Raw genomic sequence first — 17,958 nt, 5'->3', positions numbered from 1 at the left:
CTGTTAAATATAGGCTCATATCTCAGTCCCGAGGTGGAGCACAGCGGGTGGCAGCAGACACAGCGCAGCCGGCATGGAGCAGCCAGGCCTCCACAGCGCCAGGGCACTCAGCAGGGTATTCCCCATCACCCCTAAACATCTCAAGGGGTTTTTATGAGACAAAACCAAAAAGCTTTTATTGAGGCCCTTTGAGAAGCACCGAGGCCATCCATGGGCGTCAGGAGGCATCACTCCTCGAAGCTGAAGATCTCAGCCTCCTTCTCCTTCCAGAAGGCGAAGCTGCGGTCGATGCACCTGCAGATCTCCTCCTGGCTGCTGCTGTGGCCATGGCGGGACGGGCTGTGCGGGGGGCTGCCCCCCACACCCCCTGCCCTCCATGCCGAGCCCTTGGCGGTGCCGAAGAAGCGCTCCTTGATGTCCTCGAATCCATCCCCCCAGCCCCGCCGGCCGGCCGCGATCTCGTCGGTGACGGCGCGGTGGAAGGCGCGCGCGGTGTCCCAGCCGAAGCGGCCCAGGTGGTCGAACACCTCGAAGCAGAGCAGGTGGCGGCCGCGGCGCTCCTCGGGGGGCAGCTCCCGCTCCAGGATGCGGAAATAGCCCAGCATGAAGAGCTCCAGCGTCAGGCTGTCGTAGTCGGCCGCCGTCCCATCTGCGCGCCGCACAAACTGCTCCGGGGACAGCGGGGCGCGGGGGCTGCCTGCAGTGGGGGGCAGCGGTGGCGGGGGGCAGGCGGCCACGTCCCTCCAGCTGCCCAGGAGCTGCTGGATGGCGCTGCACTGCCGCGACAGGCGGCCCCTCCTGCCCTCCTGCTCCTCGCCCGGAGCACCCGCTCTCTCCCTCCTGGCCTGCAGCGCCCGGCAGGCTGCAGCCCAAGAGTTGAGGCCTCCTGCCGAGCGCTTCCAATGGCTGAGGAAGAGCAGCACGATGCGCTCCTTGCGCAGCCTGGCTGACTCCGGCACCGGTGAACCGCTGCCCTCTGACAGCGCTTCTTCACAGCTGATCCCCGAGTCGCTGGCAGCCTCCACTACCGCTGCGGGCTTGCTTTCCCCGCCGCCATGCTGCTCGAAGGCCCCGCGCAGGCTGCTGACGCTCACCCCGCACTGCCGGATCTCCCGCTGTGCCACGCTGCCCGACGGCGTCCGCGGGGCTGCAGGGAGCGGTGGGGGAGGCGGGGTGGGCATGGGGCTGCCGCGAGCCCCCTCGGCTTTGGCCAACAGCGCTTCCAGGCTGCCCACCACGCCAGCCAGGCGGCCGCACCAGAGTGGCAAGGGCTGCCCTGGGGCCGGAGGAGGGCTGTGGACAGTGATGCTGAGCAGCGGGGAGGGCAGCAAGGCGCGCAGCTCTTGCGCCAGGCGCTGCAGCTCGTCCTGGTAGGCCTCTCCTCGCCGCCGCAGCCGCAGGCTCTCCACCGCCCGCTCCAGCTGCTGTAGGTCCGCCTCGGTCAGCAGCTCACCAAATGGGCCCAGCACGGCCTCGTGGGACGGCGAGAAGCGCCATGCGCCTGGCTCCTGCGGCACAAGGCCATCAGGATGCGGTGACACGAGGGACCCAGCTGCGTCCCACCCACAGCCTTGGCCCTACCTGATCACACGCCGGCACTTCATCTGCCAGCCGTGCCCGCAGCCGCCGCACCATCACCTGCCGCTTCCACTCAGGGATGGCGCGGCCCCGCTCGTCGTGCGTGGGCACCAAGGCGTCCACGTCCAGAGGGTCCACCGCAGTGGTGCCGTGGGGGTCTTTCCAGGGTGCTGCCGGCTCTGCTGCCATGCCCTGTGCAGCAGCACGGTTCCCACGGGCCTGCCTGGAGCAATGGGGAAGGGCAGGGACACGAGCGCGGGATGGCGGAGCGGTGCGGTGACATACCGGGTCCATGAAGGGCGCTGGGATCCTGCCCCGCTGCACGGGTCTGCGGAGCTTCAGCTCCGGCAGTGGTGGCTCACTGGGCTGCATCTGCCTTGGGTCTGGGTCCCTGCAGGGACAGGGGAACGGGGACACGTTGTGGGATGGGAGAGGAGTCTGCATCCCTGCTCCGCTGGGTGGGACAGCAGAACCAGCACAGGGAAATGTGTTCAGTTATCCCAGGCCAAGCACTTACAGCTAGGTGAGGAGAACCAGGAAAAGCTGCAAGCGCATCTGTTGACACAGCCCCACAGTCCCGGTGTCTATCCACCTGCAGGGAGGACCTGCAGCCCCCGCAGCCCACACTGCAGCATGGCCCCGGCTGGGTGCTCTGCTCCTGGGCACAGCGGACACCTTCACTGGCTGCCCTGGGGAGCGCAGAGAAGGGGAGCTGGGCCTGGGGGAGCTGCGATGGTGCACGGCACTGCTGTGCTCAGGAGGGCTGCTTGTGTTTGCAGAGCAGCACAGCCCTGCCCCGGCAGTAGCCCTGCATTTCCGCATGTCCAGGCTTTGCAACCCAGCCTGACCCCGCACACAGCTGAGGCACAGGGGACTGGGCGAGACCTTTCCTGGCCACCTTCCCACCTGCCCAGCAGTGGCCCCACTGCAGGCTCTTTCCTGACCCGCTTGGGCACGTGCCAGCAGCAGCGTTCCCATGTCTGCCTTGGGCCGAACTGCAGGGACAGAAGCTGCCCCAGGGCACAGAGGGTCTGCATGGGTGGACATCCTGGGGGACACCCACAATGCCAGAGACCCCCCTCTCCATAGCCACGTGGGGCTGTGCCCCCACCCCCCCGTCCTCCAGCCTTTCCTTTTCCCCATCCCTCATCCCAGTGCTCACTCACCTCAGGGCTCACTGCCACAGTCACTGCTCACAGGGCTGCAGCAGGAGATGGGGCTCAGTGGTGCAGGCTCATCCCAGGGTGTCCCTCCAGCAGCGCGCAGTGCTTCTCACCCGCACGGAGCCAGGGGGGCATAGGGGGCACGGCAGCCCCCCAGGAACATGGAGCCGGGAGCGCTGTGCTGCCCGCACCCCGTCCTGGGCAAAAAACAAGCAACTGGATCCCAGTGCTGCTGCTCACACCACGGGTTGTTATCTCAAAGCCCTTGAAAAGAAGGAGCCTCATTAGTGAAGCAAATGTGCTGGCCGTCACCAGCTCACCGGCCGCCTTGCAGGAGCCAAAGATGCGGCCGATACAGCTGAGCTGGCAGAGCCTCGCTGGGTTTTAAGATGGTGCGGTGATGGAGGAGGGATGGAAGCTGGCACCCACCGTCCTGACACATCCGCTGCACCAACCTCCAGGTCAAGTGATGCACAATCCAACACCGGGTCAGGGCTGGATGCGGGTGCAGGCACCCTGTGCCCAACTGCACACACCTGTGGGGCAGTGGCAGGGAGGGGGTCCGGCCGCAGGACCCGCATGGCTGCTCCCGATACTCAGCACTGTTTTTGTTTCCTCACTCAACCTCCATCCATTATATATGGCCAGAATATATCAGCGGAGCTCGGTTACACGAGAGAAATTCAATCGAGGGGTTGGAAGGAAATCAAGCAGCAGGAGATCAAAGCCTCTAAATGGTAACCACCTGGTGAGGATCCATTACAGAGCCAGCCTCCGGCCCCCCAGCAAGACAGCACTGTGAGGGCACTGCTGCCACCAGCCCTGGCACAGCAGAGATGGAGCTGGGGGGCTCAGGGACCTACGATGGACAGAAGCAAGCTAAATCCCCATCTCATCCATACCCACCCCAAAAACATCTCCTGCACCATGAGCTCTCGGGATCCCCTTCTCTCACCTCCCAGCTCCCACTGCTTAATGTTTCTTTTGCTGCTCAGTGACTCCAGGTCTTCACCTGTTCACTCTTGCAGCATTCCGGACTGAAGCCAGAGAAGGTCTGGTCCCAGCCCCCGGGTCTACCCCACCTTACGTGAGAAATGGGATTCCTGCAGGACCTGACCCAACAGCCTTCAAAGTCCACAAGGATCGGGTCATAGAATCATAGAGTGGCTTCGGTTGGAAGGGATCGTGAAGATCATCCAGCTCTGCTCGTTCTTGGTCCTGCTCCAGCTCTGTCACCCAGTAAGAGGGGTGTGAATAAGTGAGCCGAGTTTCATTAAGCAGAAGCTGGAGCTCTCACAGTTGATCCCTGTAATGCAAATCCATTCCTAATCCTGCTGCTTCTAAGACACAGACAACAACAGAGGAAGCAGAAGGTTGACCCCGAAGCCCTTTCTACCCCTGAAACATACAGACAAACAAACCCCGATCTTTTCCAACCTTAACGACTCCACGATTCCTCCTGCAGAGCATTAGGCCTCAAAGACCGCTCAGCAATCACACCCAAAGACACGGCCGTAAAAATAAAAGCTTTTATTATTATTATTATTATTTTTTTATATATACCATTACAGGAACATCCGCTAACATTCTCACCAACATGGGCAGCTCCGCACGGCCGGGGCTGAGCGCAGGTACCCGACTCCAGTCTGCACCACCCCACATCTCCAAGCCACTGCTGCTCCTGGGGCACAATGCCCAGCTCCTCACCCCGCACCTCTCCTGGCATCAGGGTGTCACCTTCTTGTAGGTGATGTGGAGGTGCTGTGTCATGGGCTGCGTAGTGGTCGCCATGGAGACTGTTTGTTCTAGCTTCCCATCCGAATTGAGACGGAATTTTCTGGTAATCTGAGAAAAGCATAAAAAAATATCTATACATATATATCATAAATCAAGCACACTGCATTCTCCACTATAAATTTCTTGCTTGAGCAATGGCCGCTCTCGACAAGGTGTTTTGTGGGACAGCAGAGCAGCAGGCCTCTGTGTTACACTGCCTGGCACTATTACAGCCTCCCCCTCATACACACGGCCAGCAACCTGCAATGCCTTCCCCATTCCTTCACCTCGTACTGCTCGCACTGCACTAAACCTCCCCACAACCAATCTGTGGTTACGCTGTGGAGCTACAAAGTGGAGGAGCTGTGCAAGCAGAAGCTTGGATCCTGGTATCAGCATCTTCCCAGCTGCTCAGGCTGTATTCAGCTCTGGCTTTAGTGCATGTTGTAAGTCTGCACTTAGGTATCTATGGGAGAAATGTGGGGCCATCGTATGTAAACCTCAGCTCTTGCTTCAAAATAACCCTGGAAGGTACCGCTCCAACTGCCCAGCCCTTAGGGACAGTAGGATGACCTGCAACTACAATTAGCTGGCAGTTCAGGCTTTTGCCAAGTGAATGCACTGAAGTGTACACATCCCTGCTCTGACCAGCTCCTTGTCACCTTACCAGCTAAGAAACCAATGGCCTTTCCCAAGAGCCACATTGCCATCACCACCGGGGTGACCCACCCCGCAGTGCCAGGGAAAGGGAAGCAGAAAGATTTCGGGATGTCTGCTGCTCCAGAATTACAGCTGGTCTTGAAGACATGGAAGGGAAAGGAGGCTCTCATAGACCTGTTCGTTTCCCATGGAGGTGACTCAAGGGCACATCCACAAGCTGCTGCCAGTCCGCGTGCTCTAAACCAGCATCCTGCCCCATTAACACATCTGTTCCTACACCTGCAGCACGTGCCTATCCCCAGCAGTAACACAACCCTTCCGTTTCAGCAGCCCGTGCCTGCCAAACACACAGCTGGGGCTCCTGCTCTCTTAAGACCACCTTGTCCTTATCAACCCACCCTCAGCTTGCCCTGGCTGCTTCCCACAACAGGAACAGACAAACTAAAGGTTGCCGAACAGCCCGGTGTGACCCCTTGATCAGTAGCAAATGGTGTAAATGCAAATTGCTCTGATCTCATGACTGAAAACCAAACAGCAAAGGAGGAAATCAATGATGACCGTCAGAAGGGACACAGGGCGCTCTGTGTCCCACAGCTGCGGAAGGCGCACTTGGGAAAGGATCAGGCAGGGCAGTGTGGCAGGGATCTGTACCTGCAGACTGGGCTGATCCGTGTCTGCCTCTGTAAAGAGAAGCCCTTCTCTTTAGGCTCAGTGCTGCTGTTTAGACAAGACTTTCCTATTTGCTTCCATAAGAACCTGCTGCTGCCACAGCTGGAGACAGGGTTGTGGCTGGCTGCTCTGACTCAGCATGGCAGCTCTTATCTCAGTAATCCCTTTTCATCTTCTGATCTATGAAACGGCTTTTGAAAACTCAAAGAGAAGATAAGCGACGATGCTGTGCAATATTTCCAAGAGAACCTGAAGGCGATCTGTAATTAAAGTGTGTTCATCAACCTGGCCTCTCAAACAGACACCCCCCGGGCTAACATTAAGATCTGAATTGCTGACCGAGCGTGAACTCACCTGCTCTACATGGGGCTTCTTGGCAAAGGAGATCCTGGCTATGGAGTGAGAAGCTATAGACAGCTCTTGACCATTCACCTCCCCTTCCTCCACCTCCACAAGACCTAAGGAGAAAGCAAAGTCATAAATACCAGGCAACAAAGGTTAATTAACAAAATGTCACAGTTATTAGGCTATAGAAACGAAGAATGTTTTTCCTTGACCTGGCACATATCAACAACTGCAAATCCATGCAGCCTCAGAAACATAATGCTACTTGGAAGCCCTAGGCAGACTTACTCTCACACTGTGGGATCAGTATCACATTGCAACTGGCAATTTTCCACTCAGCACCTGCTCTGTGGTCTTAGACCCAAATTTAAGCATCAGCTGGGGTTGAAATTTCTTCACTTACAACAGAGTAGATGCAGTTCTGTCTCTCATTCGGTCCCTGTGAGCGCACAATGAGGCACCACTTCCAAACAGTAGGAAATTCTCCTAGTTTAGGAGCTCACAGGAAGGCTGGGAATGATGCAAGTTATCTGTGCACATTTTCTCCTTCTCTCTGCACAAAAAGACCTGGATGCCACAAAGGCAACAAGAATGCCACTGGCTCCTTATACCAGGCCATCGTTAAGGCTGAGACTGCAACTCCTGGCACAAATCAAAGGGTTCCTTTGTTTTCAATATCTTTGCCTGCAAATATCAGCATACCATTGTAGGAAAGGTTACCCCTCATCTTCTGCATGTGTGATATTTGGATTCGTGGTCCCTTCCTGACTGAGACGGCCACAAAGCCTCGCTGGCTGGGCTAAGCCAGTCCCAGCAACGTGGTGCTCATTAATAGCAGGATGGAGATGCTGAGCCCACAGTGAAAGTAAATGGAAAGAAACTGCTAAAGAGGAAGGTACAGCAGGACAAGCACCTCCTCTCCTCCCCAGAGAGGCAGTACCTGTGTTCTGGGCGCTGATGAAGGCCACCTTATTAGTGTCAGGTTTGAGGCGGATGAATCCACATTCTCGGTGCATTGGTTTCCTGGTGTCCGGATGGAAGGCATTGAATCTGAGGGGAGATCAGAACACCAAAGCTGCTGTACTGCTGCACTGAAAATACACTCTTTGGCCTGCTTTCATCTCAGAGGAAACCACATTGCATTTAACCACACAAGCCTGCCTGCAATGTTACTTGTAGAGTAAGAGACTGAGCATGCTTCACGGTAGGAAAATGTGTGTAAGAGGACAGCCCCTTCACACACACTGCTAGGTCCCAAAGCTAGGAAGCTGTTATTTAAGTTCAGGCTTCAGATTCTGTCTAAGAGCTAGCTCAGAAACTCCCTTGAGTTGCAGTAAGACACAGCACTGATGCCGAAGCCGTAATCTATCCCCAAACCTTCCGTCTCTCAAATCAACATCTAGCCTTGCAATATCACCTTTATTAAGCTTTTAAATCTGGCAGTCTTTCTCTTCCCTGTACATTACTTGCCACAGGCAGCAACACCACACACTTATTTCTTCCCCGCCTCAAAAAGAGGAGCAAAATAAATCAGCTCAGATGCCTATTTATTCTTCTGGATGCCTTACAGCCACATGCTTGGTCATCAATACTGCGAGCACTATTTATCTATTATTATATATGATCATAAATTACATTAGCACTCCTGAATCTACACGGGGGACCGAAATAAACAGCAGCTTAAACTCACTCATAGCCACATAATGCAGTGGGCTACTCCATTTTGTGGCTGAGACGTTCTAGATTCATCTCTCTCTCTTCACATCACTTGTCTTTGCATTTCCATTTCCTCACCCTCCTGTGAGAAGGAGGCAGAGCCAGGCTCAGAGCTGCTGCAGCAGGCTGCATCCATGCTGAGGGCTGTGCTGGCAGCCCAGCTGTGCTCTACAACCAGTGCAGCCTATGGAGCCGTGCATCATGCTGGGATTGTTGAGACTCCAAAGTGGGAAGGAACTGAACAAAAGCTGCTTTCAGTGCCTGGACAATTACTTGTCACCATACAGTTAGGCTGCCTGCCCAGCATCCAGCTTGTTGAACATTTTATTCAGTTTTCCTCCAGTCTTTTAAGGTGAAGATCGGGGACCAGTTTTAAGCAGACAAACCTGGGAGCCCCAGCACAGCTCCTTCATTCATATCCGTAAGCGGCAGCTTGAAAAGCAGAGTGATAGCAGTTCTAGGGTAACACTATTACCTGAGGATTCATTTCTAATTAAACAGCTACCGCTGGCAACAGGAACAACGTCTTCTCTGGCCAGAGGGACAGCACATCTTCTGCCTAATACACGCACCTGGAGCACACCACATTAACGTGGAAGGATAGCAGACCTTTCAAAGACAGGTGCTGACCCTGCGCAAACAACAGCGATGGCCGTGCTCAGGATGGAGCTGTTCAGGGCACAGTCACATGAACTGCAGTGTGGAGTGGCAGGTCACATGAACTGCACACTGTGCCACTGTCACAGTGACCCTGTATAGGTACACGTCAACAACAGAGGTGTGAACTCACTTCTGAAAAGCCCCGCGGTGCTTTTAGGCTGGTGAACCTTCACAGGCTGCAAGCACACAGCTCTGGGCATGTCACAACAGCACACCCATTTATCAGCAGTTTTAAAGGGAAACAAACAAATCAGGCAACCCAGCCACACGTCATTACACCGTCTCGTTTGGTAAATGAAGACTTGTTTACTTGGAACTGGGATAGAAATATGAACAAATCTCCCTGCAGCCACACCTGCTGTGATCCAAATGTTGCTGCCAACGCAGCCAAACCTCCAGACTTACGAGAAGTTGAGCATAGGCTGTCCCACGTGAGAGATGTGCACTTCTTCCAGGTACTGGAATGGCTTCATAGTGGGGAAGGTGCCATCGCCTGGTGGGTCTGAGAGCCACGTGCCCAGCATCCAGGAGAGGGGCTCCATCACGGGGTTCAGCTGTGGGGTCTCTGTGGAAAGAGGAAAGGTGGAAGATTGGTGGATCTGCTCTGCAGCTCGGGCAGAGGGAGAACATGAAACACCTTGGAGATGCATCAGGAACGCTTTCCTCCAGCTCCATGGGGTGGAGGGAGACAGGGCATAATACAGCACAGTCGTGGCAAGCAGGTCTGCTTTCAGGGCTGCCCTTGGTCTTACCTATAGTGAAGGGAAAGCCCCCTCCCAGCTGCAGGCGGGGACGGAGCAGTCTGCGTTCCTGGGATAAAGAAGGGTGCATGATAACCCGTATCAGTGACACATCTCCAGAGCTCTGCCCTGATTTTTCTCAAGCCCTGAGCCAGCACTGCTCCTGTTTGGTTTGGAGACCAGGGAAATGAGTCCTCACCACAAAGGAAAATCAGGCTTTATGCATATTCGGGATCAAAGTTTACTCGTTTTCTTTTTAAGAGATGAATGAGTTGTGCGAAAGGAGGCAGGGAAAGCTCAGAAATCACCCTGTTCAGGTGCTGGACAAAGCACTAAAAGACCAGGGAGCACACAAGTTAAAGCATAAAGCAGAGGGCAAATCTACTCCCTCCAGTCCTTGCATTTATTGAGAAGCAGCCACAGTCTGCTTCACAAATTTGAAAGGCTCCTGTTTTAATGAGTCATTTCAGAAGAGCTTTGATAAGCAGCAGGGTAGATTTGTGTTTTTTTTAATGTCAGAGGGTGTAAACTGGAATAATAAAAAAGGCAGCAAATGAGACAGGCATTTGAAAGGCACGCTAACAACAACACAGATAGTTCCTAAGATGTAAGCAGGGAAAACGATCCGGCACCCACATGATCTCAGGAAAGACCTCTACAAATAGAGATGAGGGGACCCACTGAAAAATCTGGGTTAGTTATGTGATGGGTAAGACTGAAGCACTTGGAGCGGGGCCTCCTCCCACTCGTGTGCTGACTGGCAGGTACTGGCAGGCTGAGGCTTCCACACCGAGTGATATCATCCAGAAATAAGCTACCTGTCTGGCTGCTCTACAAGGAGAAATGTTGCCCCAGAAAGGCAATGCTGCGGGTAAAAAGCTGTTTGCTCAGTCCACGCCTGAAGTTCTCTGCAAAGAAACCAGCACAGGAAAACATGATATCTCACTATGAAATCAAGTGTTAAAAACCAACAGCATCACAGCAGCCCTCTGCAAAGAGCACCCCAGGGGTCTGGGTAGGCACCACTGCTGACCAAGGGGGTCACCGCAGCTTGCAAATGTCCCACAGTACTTCAGGGTATTTCTCTTCTATCTGTACCATCAGCAGCCCAACTGACAGCACATTATTGTCCCATGCAGTGCAGTGATTACTGATCACCAAAAGCCAAAATTACTGCTGCAAAAAAGTGCACTTCTAAACTGTTTCTTTGCAACCACTTTCCCCTTTCAATGTCAGCACAGGCCATTTGAGAGCACAGAGAGCATCACTGCTGTGTCCAACCCAGCATTTGCCATCCACTTGTTACCTGCAGGCAGACGTGACTTTCCTTCTGAGCTTGCTGCAGGCCTAGACACCCCAGGCAGTAGAAAGAGAAGCTTGGAGAAGGCTGGCAGCCTGCAGCTGGGCTGCTGCTGCCCTCTCCTGGGCCAGGAGCTGGCAGCAGAGCTGAGCACCAGGACACCTCCCATCACCAGAGTGCTTGGTAATAGGGCCCTTCAGTTTCTCTTGCTTACCTTGCAGCAGCTCAGGAGAAGCATCCAAGTGACAGATGGAAGAAACAGCTTTAGCAAAAACTCAGTTATAAAAAGACACTGCACACTGCTGCTTCTTACCCTTGGCATCGGTCTCTGGATGGTGGACTTGGTCCTTTTATCATCTCTGGCAGCCCCTGTGCCAGGGCCTGAGCTGAAAAGGGGGGAAAGCAATAGCAGGGAGGCAGCAAGAGAAAGTGAACTCATACTAGAGGCAGAGGCACTCCGCTCTACCAGGTTATACATTTTCATGAAGCAGTTTTCAACATCCATAAGATCTCTGCTCCCCTATGAAACCCAACTGAAGGCTGTCACCATGCCCAAAAGCTGGGATCACAAAAACAAAGTCCTACAAGCAACGTGATCACCTAAATATCATTTCTCCAGGAGGCTGCTCAGGCCAAACTTCCCCTCAGCTTCTGTCCTTGCCCCATCCCACTGAACTTATGGATCCTTCCCCTTTGCAGGGGTGTTGAAGTCAAATCCCTCTCTGCATGGTAACAAAGTCAGCCTGCCCACACTCTGCAGCAAGGGACGATGCAGTCTCCTGTCATGAGATAACCGGACTGAGCAATGCCATGGGCCATGGCTACGTGGGCTTCAGTCCCTGTGATCCCTGGCACACAAAGCTACACTGACACAAAGCCCTGCATGGTTTTACCAGCAGTGTGAGCAGCCAGTTAGCTGCCAGTGACACAGCTACCCTACCTCACCCAGGCTGGGGAGGACTTGCTGCACAAAAGCTAAGGAAAAAGAAAATCTCATGTGGCAGCTCCCATCATCAGTGTGCAGGGTGTGCAGCCAGCAGCCTCCTGCAGTCCTTCCTTCAGCTGAGTCACTCACTGGATCTGAATCAGCAGCATCAACATGCTGCTAATTAAGAGCAGCCTCGTTCTCTGTGCTTTTTGCATGTTTAATTACAGAAGGAGGCTTTATCCCCCGCTGTCCCTCCCCAGCACTGCACCCCGTAACACTTTGCTGATGCTCTCCCCCAGCAAGAGCAAAGCACTCCTGGTACTGATGTACTCCAGCTCTGCTCTGGGGGGTTGGTGATTACATTCACAAACCCTCATCTTGTGCCCTCTATTAGTAATCCATTTCATAACCATGCCCCCGTGTGTTATTGCCTGCTTCTAACCCCTATGGTGAAATACCCCAGTGTCCACAGCCACCACCAGACTTCTGCAGCACAAGGCATAAAGAAAACACTTTTCCTAATGACACATGATTATGAGAAACCCAAACAGCCCAAGGAAAGCTTACCTCAACGTGTCTTACTTGCTTTCAAGTTTTCCTTAGTTAGCATTTTCCTTGCTTCCTAGTCACAAGCTATTGTATTTGTGCTTTTTTTTGGTGTGAGTCATTGCCTACTGACTTCAGAAACAAATGCTCAACACACACATGATGTACAGCTAATGAAAAAATAGAGCAGATAACAGATCACTCCACTGGAAAAGGACACAGAAAGAGCAGCAAAGCAACAAGTCTTTTATTCCCCTTCCAAGCTCCTTTCTCTCCATGGGGACTGCAAAAGAGCCCTCTCCTGATCAACTTGGTCCTGAAAACAGAATTCCTACAATGAAATGTCTACCTCAGTCAGCTGCAGGCTGGAAAGCCTCACCCAGCCTCCCTGGTGTTGCCTTATGCCACAGATTCAGCCCCACTCTTAACCTATGCGCACACATTTCTTGCTCCTTATCTCCCTCTTTGCTTACTTTATCTCTCTCCCTGTGTGTAACAACCACTTTATAGACCAGCCTTCTGTCCTGGCCATTCCCATCCATTTCTCCTGGTGTTGTAACCAGCACTTCCCATTCCAGATCTGACTTATTGTTCTTATTTTCGCACAGCCCAAATCTCTTCCTACCGATGCTGAGCAATTAGCTTTGCTGCAATGAACAAACCCCACTGCCATCTTGGTGGGAAATGCTACAGCTCTAGAAGCATCAGGACTCCAGCTGTGCACGAGATCAGATGTTTAACGGTTAAGTACACCCCCAAAGCTCCCCAACTGCACTTCATTCACACAGAGGAAGTATTAGAAACAACTGCACCGCTGTGAAGTTTCGCACACATACTGAAAAACAAAATCTAAACTGGAAGAAAACATTTCCTGTGGATTTTTAGCAAAATTCTTACTGTTTTCTACATGCACCCTTTTTGCAAACTCCCTGCCTTTAATATGACCTTCATGAAAGGAGACATGGAGTTTGGAACGGGCTCCACAGCAGCTCAGAACTCTGGGTTTTCAAAGCTCTGCCTCTCTGTTAAATACATACACTTGAATCACATTGAATCCTACCTGCATCTGCTTCACTGCTGGCCATGGCGGGCTGGTATCTTCCTATCTCTTGGTCTAGCTCTCTAATCACCTTTGCTCACCAGATCGTGTTTTGCACTTGGTTGATAAGATGGCTATAAAGGAAGTGATCTCATCATGAGGTAAGAAGGTTACCCCGGTGCCTGCTGGGAGATGTAGTTTCAAAAAGGGATCAAACTCCACAGTGTCAAGGAGACGTGATCTTGTGAAAGCAATATCTCCTTCCTGGTTCCAAGAACGGATGCAGCTGGCAGAGCTGGGAAGAGCTGGGTAGATGGCATGAGTGCCTAACATGAGCACTGCAGAGAGCAGCCTTCCTTGGCCCTGCACTCCACATCCTTACCAGGACACCATGTCTGTAGTTCTTTGCTTGCTCTGGCTCTCCCTAATTTCTCTTGACACATCCTCTTGTTCTTTGGAGTACCTGACCTTGCTCTGCCTGATGCACTGTGCCTAGTCACCCTTTGTTGAAGTATTTCTCAGCCATTGGTTCACAGCCATCAGAGGTGGCCCATGAAGCAGAAGAAAGCATTTTCCTATCAAAAAAAGCAAGCAAATTCCGAGTTTAGTACAGGAGGCATCACTAGAGAAGCTGTGCGGGAAACAGCCCTGGGCTTTCCCCAGAACCAGCCAGTGGATCCCCTGCTACGAAAAGCTGGAGAACTCCACACTCATGTACCACGATGGCGCGGTGGCTTGGGCCAGCAGCTGGATGCCAAGCAGCAGCAGCAGGGCTGTAGGGATGGAAGCAGCAGCAACCTGCAGAGTCAGCCCCATTGCCTATGCTCTTTACACTCCCCATCCTTAAGCCTCCAGGGGAAAAAAGATGCAGGCTCAGGTCTATGGCTGTTAACAGCACCTCACTGACGCATCCTGTGATTTAAGTCGGTTGAAATGTAGCTACTAATAAAGACTATAATTATTATTAAGCTAATACTCGTTGCCTCCGTTTTTATGAATATCAAAAAGCCCTCTTCAACGCAGCGTTGCATCACAGTACAATTTAGTGTCTGCACACAAAGCGGACTCTGCCCAGCAGCACTCAGCTGCGCTTAATCAGGTATTTGGACTGCCATAAACTAGGACTACGTGCACAAGAAAAACAAGGCGAAGCAGAAGAGCACCAAGAGCAAACTAAAGCCTGTCAGCCACCAGCAAACCCTCTGAAAAGTCACCAGCAGAATGGTTCCACAAGGAACCATTGGCCATATTGGCCACCAGCGTTGTTGATGAGAGACAGCAGGATAGATAACACGCTCAGGATGCTCTTACTGCAATTAGCATCTCATTGCAGTCATTTCCAAAAGGCCAGACTCCTTTTCATCTCTATATTTATGAACGATACTCACAGAATCCTGAAACCGTATCCAGTTATTTTCTGTAGCCTGACAAGAAAACTGTCTAAAAACACAGACTAGAAGGCAGAACTACAGAGGCTACTTTGACTACTTGACTTTGTGCTGTAAGGGCCTGCAGAATGCATCTCCCTGTGCTGGTATCATGTTTCTAACCAAGCCTAAGACCACACAGCTTCTAAAGATGAGAAGAAACCTCACAAAGGAAGAATCACCACGATGAGCATTTCCAACACACCCAAACAGCCACGAGTGGCTGCTCCTTCAGTAAGACCCCGAGTCGCACATCTCTCACAGCGTAACCCTGCCTTTTCTCTGCAGCCATACAAACATCAAATACCATTAAATCCTTCACAGCTTTTCTCTGGAATTATAAAGATTTACATTAAATCACTTTTCTTGCAGTAGAAAGGGGTAAGGCCTGACCCAACTCCTGTACCTGCATTTTTAGGCTACCATGTCCCTCACTGCACTTCCACGTGCACTTCAGGTGTCTCAAATTCACCCTTGACAGCTAGAGAACTAATTCCTCTCTCTTCACACTCTTATTACCTGCTTTCTGACTTCTGCCTTTTGCGGATGGAAAGGAGCAAACTGAACCCAGCACTTCAGTCAAAAAGAATGTCCTCAACGTGGCGACAACACCATCATATTTGATGCCTGAGACTTCATACATCCTACACCAGACCAGGACAGCTTTCCCATATATCTGCTGTCTACAGCATCACATCGACACATAGAAAAACTTCAGACGCCCTCTGAAGATACACTGTAACACGACAAATGAACAACCCACAATAACCCACAAAGAGCAACTCAAAAAGCACACCCTCAAAGGAGTCGCCTTCCACACCAACATCTTGCCTCTCGCCCCATTACCTCCGAAAACCACACCAAAACAACACGCGCTATCCGTAACTTGGAGGCGGCAGAGTTCAGAGTGCAGCAGTAACTTTGAGCGAACAACCAGCACTGATGGGGAGAAAGAAAACAGGCTTTGGGGGTATAAGAAGGATCTCAGGTGCCCAAAAACTCAACTAAGCCTCCTACCTGCATCTCTTGGCCCAGTCCAAGCTACTGCTTCTCCTTCCAACGATTCACCTTTCCCCTGTCTTTAGCCCGCTCCCCATCTGTGTTATCTCTAACCTAAACAGCTTCCTTTTGTTCAGAAATGGAGAATTCTGCCTGAATACAAAGACAGTGGGAATACTGACCACAGTCCTGGGACAGCAGGCTGTTCAAGTAAGGGATACTGATCCTCTTCAGCTCATCCAGCTTCTCCTTCAGCTTCCTGACTTGGCTGTCTGAGCGGCTGATCCTCTGCCTCAACAGTTTCAACTCCCCGTTCTTCTTCTCTACCTGCTCACGCAAGCAGCACACCTGGCTTTTGCTTTGCCTGGAGGAGAAACAGTACGAGTGGAGGGAGTCGATGAGCTTGCAGGCTCCCGAGGCTGACATGATGACCTCGTTGATCGACATGGGGTTGGCATCCGTGTCACCCTTCCGTCCCATCACGGCCTCGGCGGCAGGCCGAGGGGTCAGGTCTGCTGGGGATGCTGATAAACCCTGGGAAGGTTTCTGAGGGGTCGCGGTGAGGGAAGAAGTAGGGGAGTCTTCAGCTACAGTCTTATCGTGTCCCATGAGATTGCTACTGCAGCTCGGTTCCACGTCTCTCTTTGGCCTTTTCCTTTCTAGCTGCTCTTTTGGGAAAGACGGCCTCTCTCTGGTGTGCTTAGAGGAAAAGCTGTAGGAGTGAAGGGAGCCGATGAACTTGCAAGCACCAGAGGCAGGAGGTGTGAAATCGTCCACCGATACGCCGCTCCTGTCCGCCACCCAGCTCCCCGTCCAGGTGCCTTTAGGACAGTCCTCCGCGGAAGATCTGTCAGCCTTCTTCTGAGGTGAGGGCTTTGCAACCAAGCTATCGCCTAACGTCCTTCTCCGGGGGCCTTCCAGCTGGCCGTGGAGATGCTCTTCCTCCTCAGACATCGACCCGATCTCCGCTTGCAGAGTCACCTCCTCCATCTCGTCCGTCCCTTGCATCACCATAAGGTCCCGCTCAGGAGATGGGGTCCTCTGCGCTACCTCACAGCCTCCTTCCCTCGGGCCCTCCCCATCCCGCAGCGGGACCCGGCTGGCTATTTTCTTGCTGCTCCTGACATAATCCAGGTTGTCGCGCTTCTTCTCGGCGAGCCGGAAGATGGTGGGGACGGCGGTGGGCTTCAGCAGCCGGTGCTGGTCCTCCAGCCGCCGCGAGAAGCTGTCCTTGGTGAAGTGCTCGCTGCAGAGGAACGAGTACTTGGTGGGGGTCCAGTTGTCCCTCTGAACAGCCTTCAGCCACTGAATCAGCCGCTTCGAGTCCTTCAGAGGGAACCTACCGACGGAGGGGAAAGGCGTGAGCGCGGGAGCGGGGCGAGCCCGGCACCCCAGGCCCCGAGCCGCCCGGAGGGGAGGCCTCGCCGTCAGCCCCCGGCCCGGCACCTGCGGGGCCGCACTCACCTGTGGAAGGAGACGGCGCCGCGCAGCGCCTTGCCCTGCCGGTTGGAGCAGTTGGCGGCGGCGCAGCAGATCACCATCTCCGGCCGCGGCCGGGCCCGCCCCAGCGCCCCCCCCCCCCCCGCCGGCCCGGCCCGGCCGCCAGCCGTACAGCAAGATGGCGGAGCCAGGTCACCCCGCCGCCCCTCCGCCCTGGGGAAGGGGTTTCTGTACGGCGCCGCCGTCAACCGTCATGGCGGCCGCCGTATGGCCGCCGCCATTTTGGCCGAGGGGCCGCCGCGCGGCGCGGCCTCCTATGAAGGGCGGCTCCCCGCCCCGCTCTGCTTGCCTCTTCCTCGCCGCCGGCCGGCCGCCTCCCGACGAGCGGCTCGGGCCGCCACCAGCTCGTCCGAGGCGATCGGGAGCTGCCTTCCCGGGGGCGGAGGGGCGGGGCCCCGCGGCCTCCGTACAGCACGATGGCCGCGCCCGGCCGCCGGAGTTCCTCGGGGCGTGCTCCCGGCGGGCGGCTCCCATGGGCGGCGCCGCCGAACCGCTCGCACGCCGCCGCCGCCGCTCGGCCTCCCGCGGCCCCGCCTTTCCGCCGCCGGCACGGCGCCTCTCCGCGCTCCGCCGCGGCGTTCCGTACGACGACATGGCGGCCCCCAGCGCGCGTCGCGGCGCACCCAAACTCGAAGAGACGGCCAATCGCCGCGCGGGACGGCGGTGAGCCGCGCTGCCATTGGGCGAGCCGGCCGCCGGCGGAGACAGCGGGTTAGGTCGTGCCGGGGCGTATGTCTCGGCGGGGACGGCGGCGGGCGCAGCCCTCGGCAGGGCCGCCATGGACGCAGGTGGGTGCGGAGCCGCGCGGAGCCGCCGGTTCGTTCCGCGACTCGGGACGGGCCGCGGGGCGACAACGGCTGTGCCTCCCTGCAGGAGGAAGGCCTTGTCCCGCGGGGGACTCGGCTTCAGCCG

General features: G+C 54.5%; 3 protein-coding genes across 5 annotated transcripts in view; 1 reads left to right on the top strand and 2 right to left on the bottom strand.

Moving 5' to 3' along the window:
* Window positions 1-227: 227 nt before the first annotated feature.
* ESPNL (espin like) lies at window positions 228-1,950 on the bottom strand. The gene is made up of 2 exons (XM_072344651.1): window positions 1,564-1,950; window positions 228-1,508 (listed from the first exon to the last, which is right to left on the bottom strand). The coding sequence occupies exons 1-2, from the start codon at window positions 1,948-1,950 to the stop codon at window positions 228-230; spliced, it is 1,668 nt and encodes a 555-aa protein (XP_072200752.1).
* Window positions 1,951-4,256: 2,306 nt separating this feature from the next.
* Window positions 4,257-17,828, bottom strand: THAP4 (THAP domain containing 4). Of its 3 annotated transcripts, none has more exons than XM_072345033.1 (6): window positions 17,336-17,828; window positions 15,729-16,885; window positions 8,973-9,132; window positions 7,132-7,241; window positions 6,201-6,304; window positions 4,257-4,586 (listed from the first exon to the last, which is right to left on the bottom strand). In XM_072345033.1, the coding sequence occupies exons 1-6, from the start codon at window positions 17,824-17,826 to the stop codon at window positions 4,467-4,469; spliced, it is 2,142 nt and encodes a 713-aa protein (XP_072201134.1). In that variant the 5' UTR covers window positions 17,827-17,828; the 3' UTR covers window positions 4,257-4,466. The 3 variants fall into 3 exon arrangements, with proteins under 3 accessions (XP_072201134.1, XP_072201135.1, XP_072201137.1); XM_072345034.1 differs by lacking the exon at window positions 17,336-17,828 and adding an exon at window positions 17,011-17,120; XM_072345036.1 differs by lacking the exons at window positions 15,729-16,885; window positions 17,336-17,828 and adding an exon at window positions 13,142-13,273.
* Window positions 17,698-17,958, top strand: part of ATG4B (autophagy related 4B cysteine peptidase) — a 17,699-nt gene continuing 17,438 nt past the window's right edge. Inside the window, exon 1 of the mRNA XM_072345037.1 lies at window positions 17,698-17,834. Coding sequence (XP_072201138.1) covers window positions 17,825-17,834 — 10 coding nt within the window. The 5' untranslated portion in view covers window positions 17,698-17,824. The remainder of the gene's footprint in view (window positions 17,835-17,958) is intronic.

Source organism: Excalfactoria chinensis, chromosome 9 (assembly GCF_039878825.1).
Source record: "Excalfactoria chinensis isolate bCotChi1 chromosome 9, bCotChi1.hap2, whole genome shotgun sequence".
NCBI lineage: Eukaryota > Metazoa > Chordata > Aves > Galliformes > Phasianidae > Excalfactoria > Excalfactoria chinensis.
The sequence above is the reverse complement of the archived record's forward strand: the minus strand, read 5'-3'. Positions and strand labels throughout refer to the sequence as shown.

What these genes read in the sequence shown, in the direction of transcription:
- ESPNL (XM_072344651.1), bottom strand. Translation starts at nt 1,950, where the DNA reads ATGCAGCCCAGTGAGCCACCACTGCCGGAGCTGAAGCTCCGCAGACCC. An exon ending in AGGTAGGGCCAAGGCTGTGG is followed by an intron (nt 1,509 to 1,563) that starts GTGGGACGCAGC and finishes CTTGTGCCGCAG; the next exon opens with GAGCCAGGCGCATGGCGCTT.
- THAP4 (XM_072345033.1), bottom strand. Translation starts at nt 17,826, where the DNA reads ATGGCGGCCCTGCCGAGGGCTGCGCCCGCCGCCGTCCCCGCCGAGACA. An exon ending in CAGCCTATGCTCAACTTCTC is followed by an intron (nt 7,242 to 8,972) that starts GTAAGTCTGGAG and finishes ATCTCCCCTCAG; the next exon opens with ATTCAATGCCTTCCATCCGG. An exon ending in AGAAGCCCCATGTAGAGCAG is followed by an intron (nt 4,587 to 6,200) that starts GTGAGTTCACGC and finishes TGCTTTTCTCAG; the next exon opens with ATTACCAGAAAATTCCGTCT.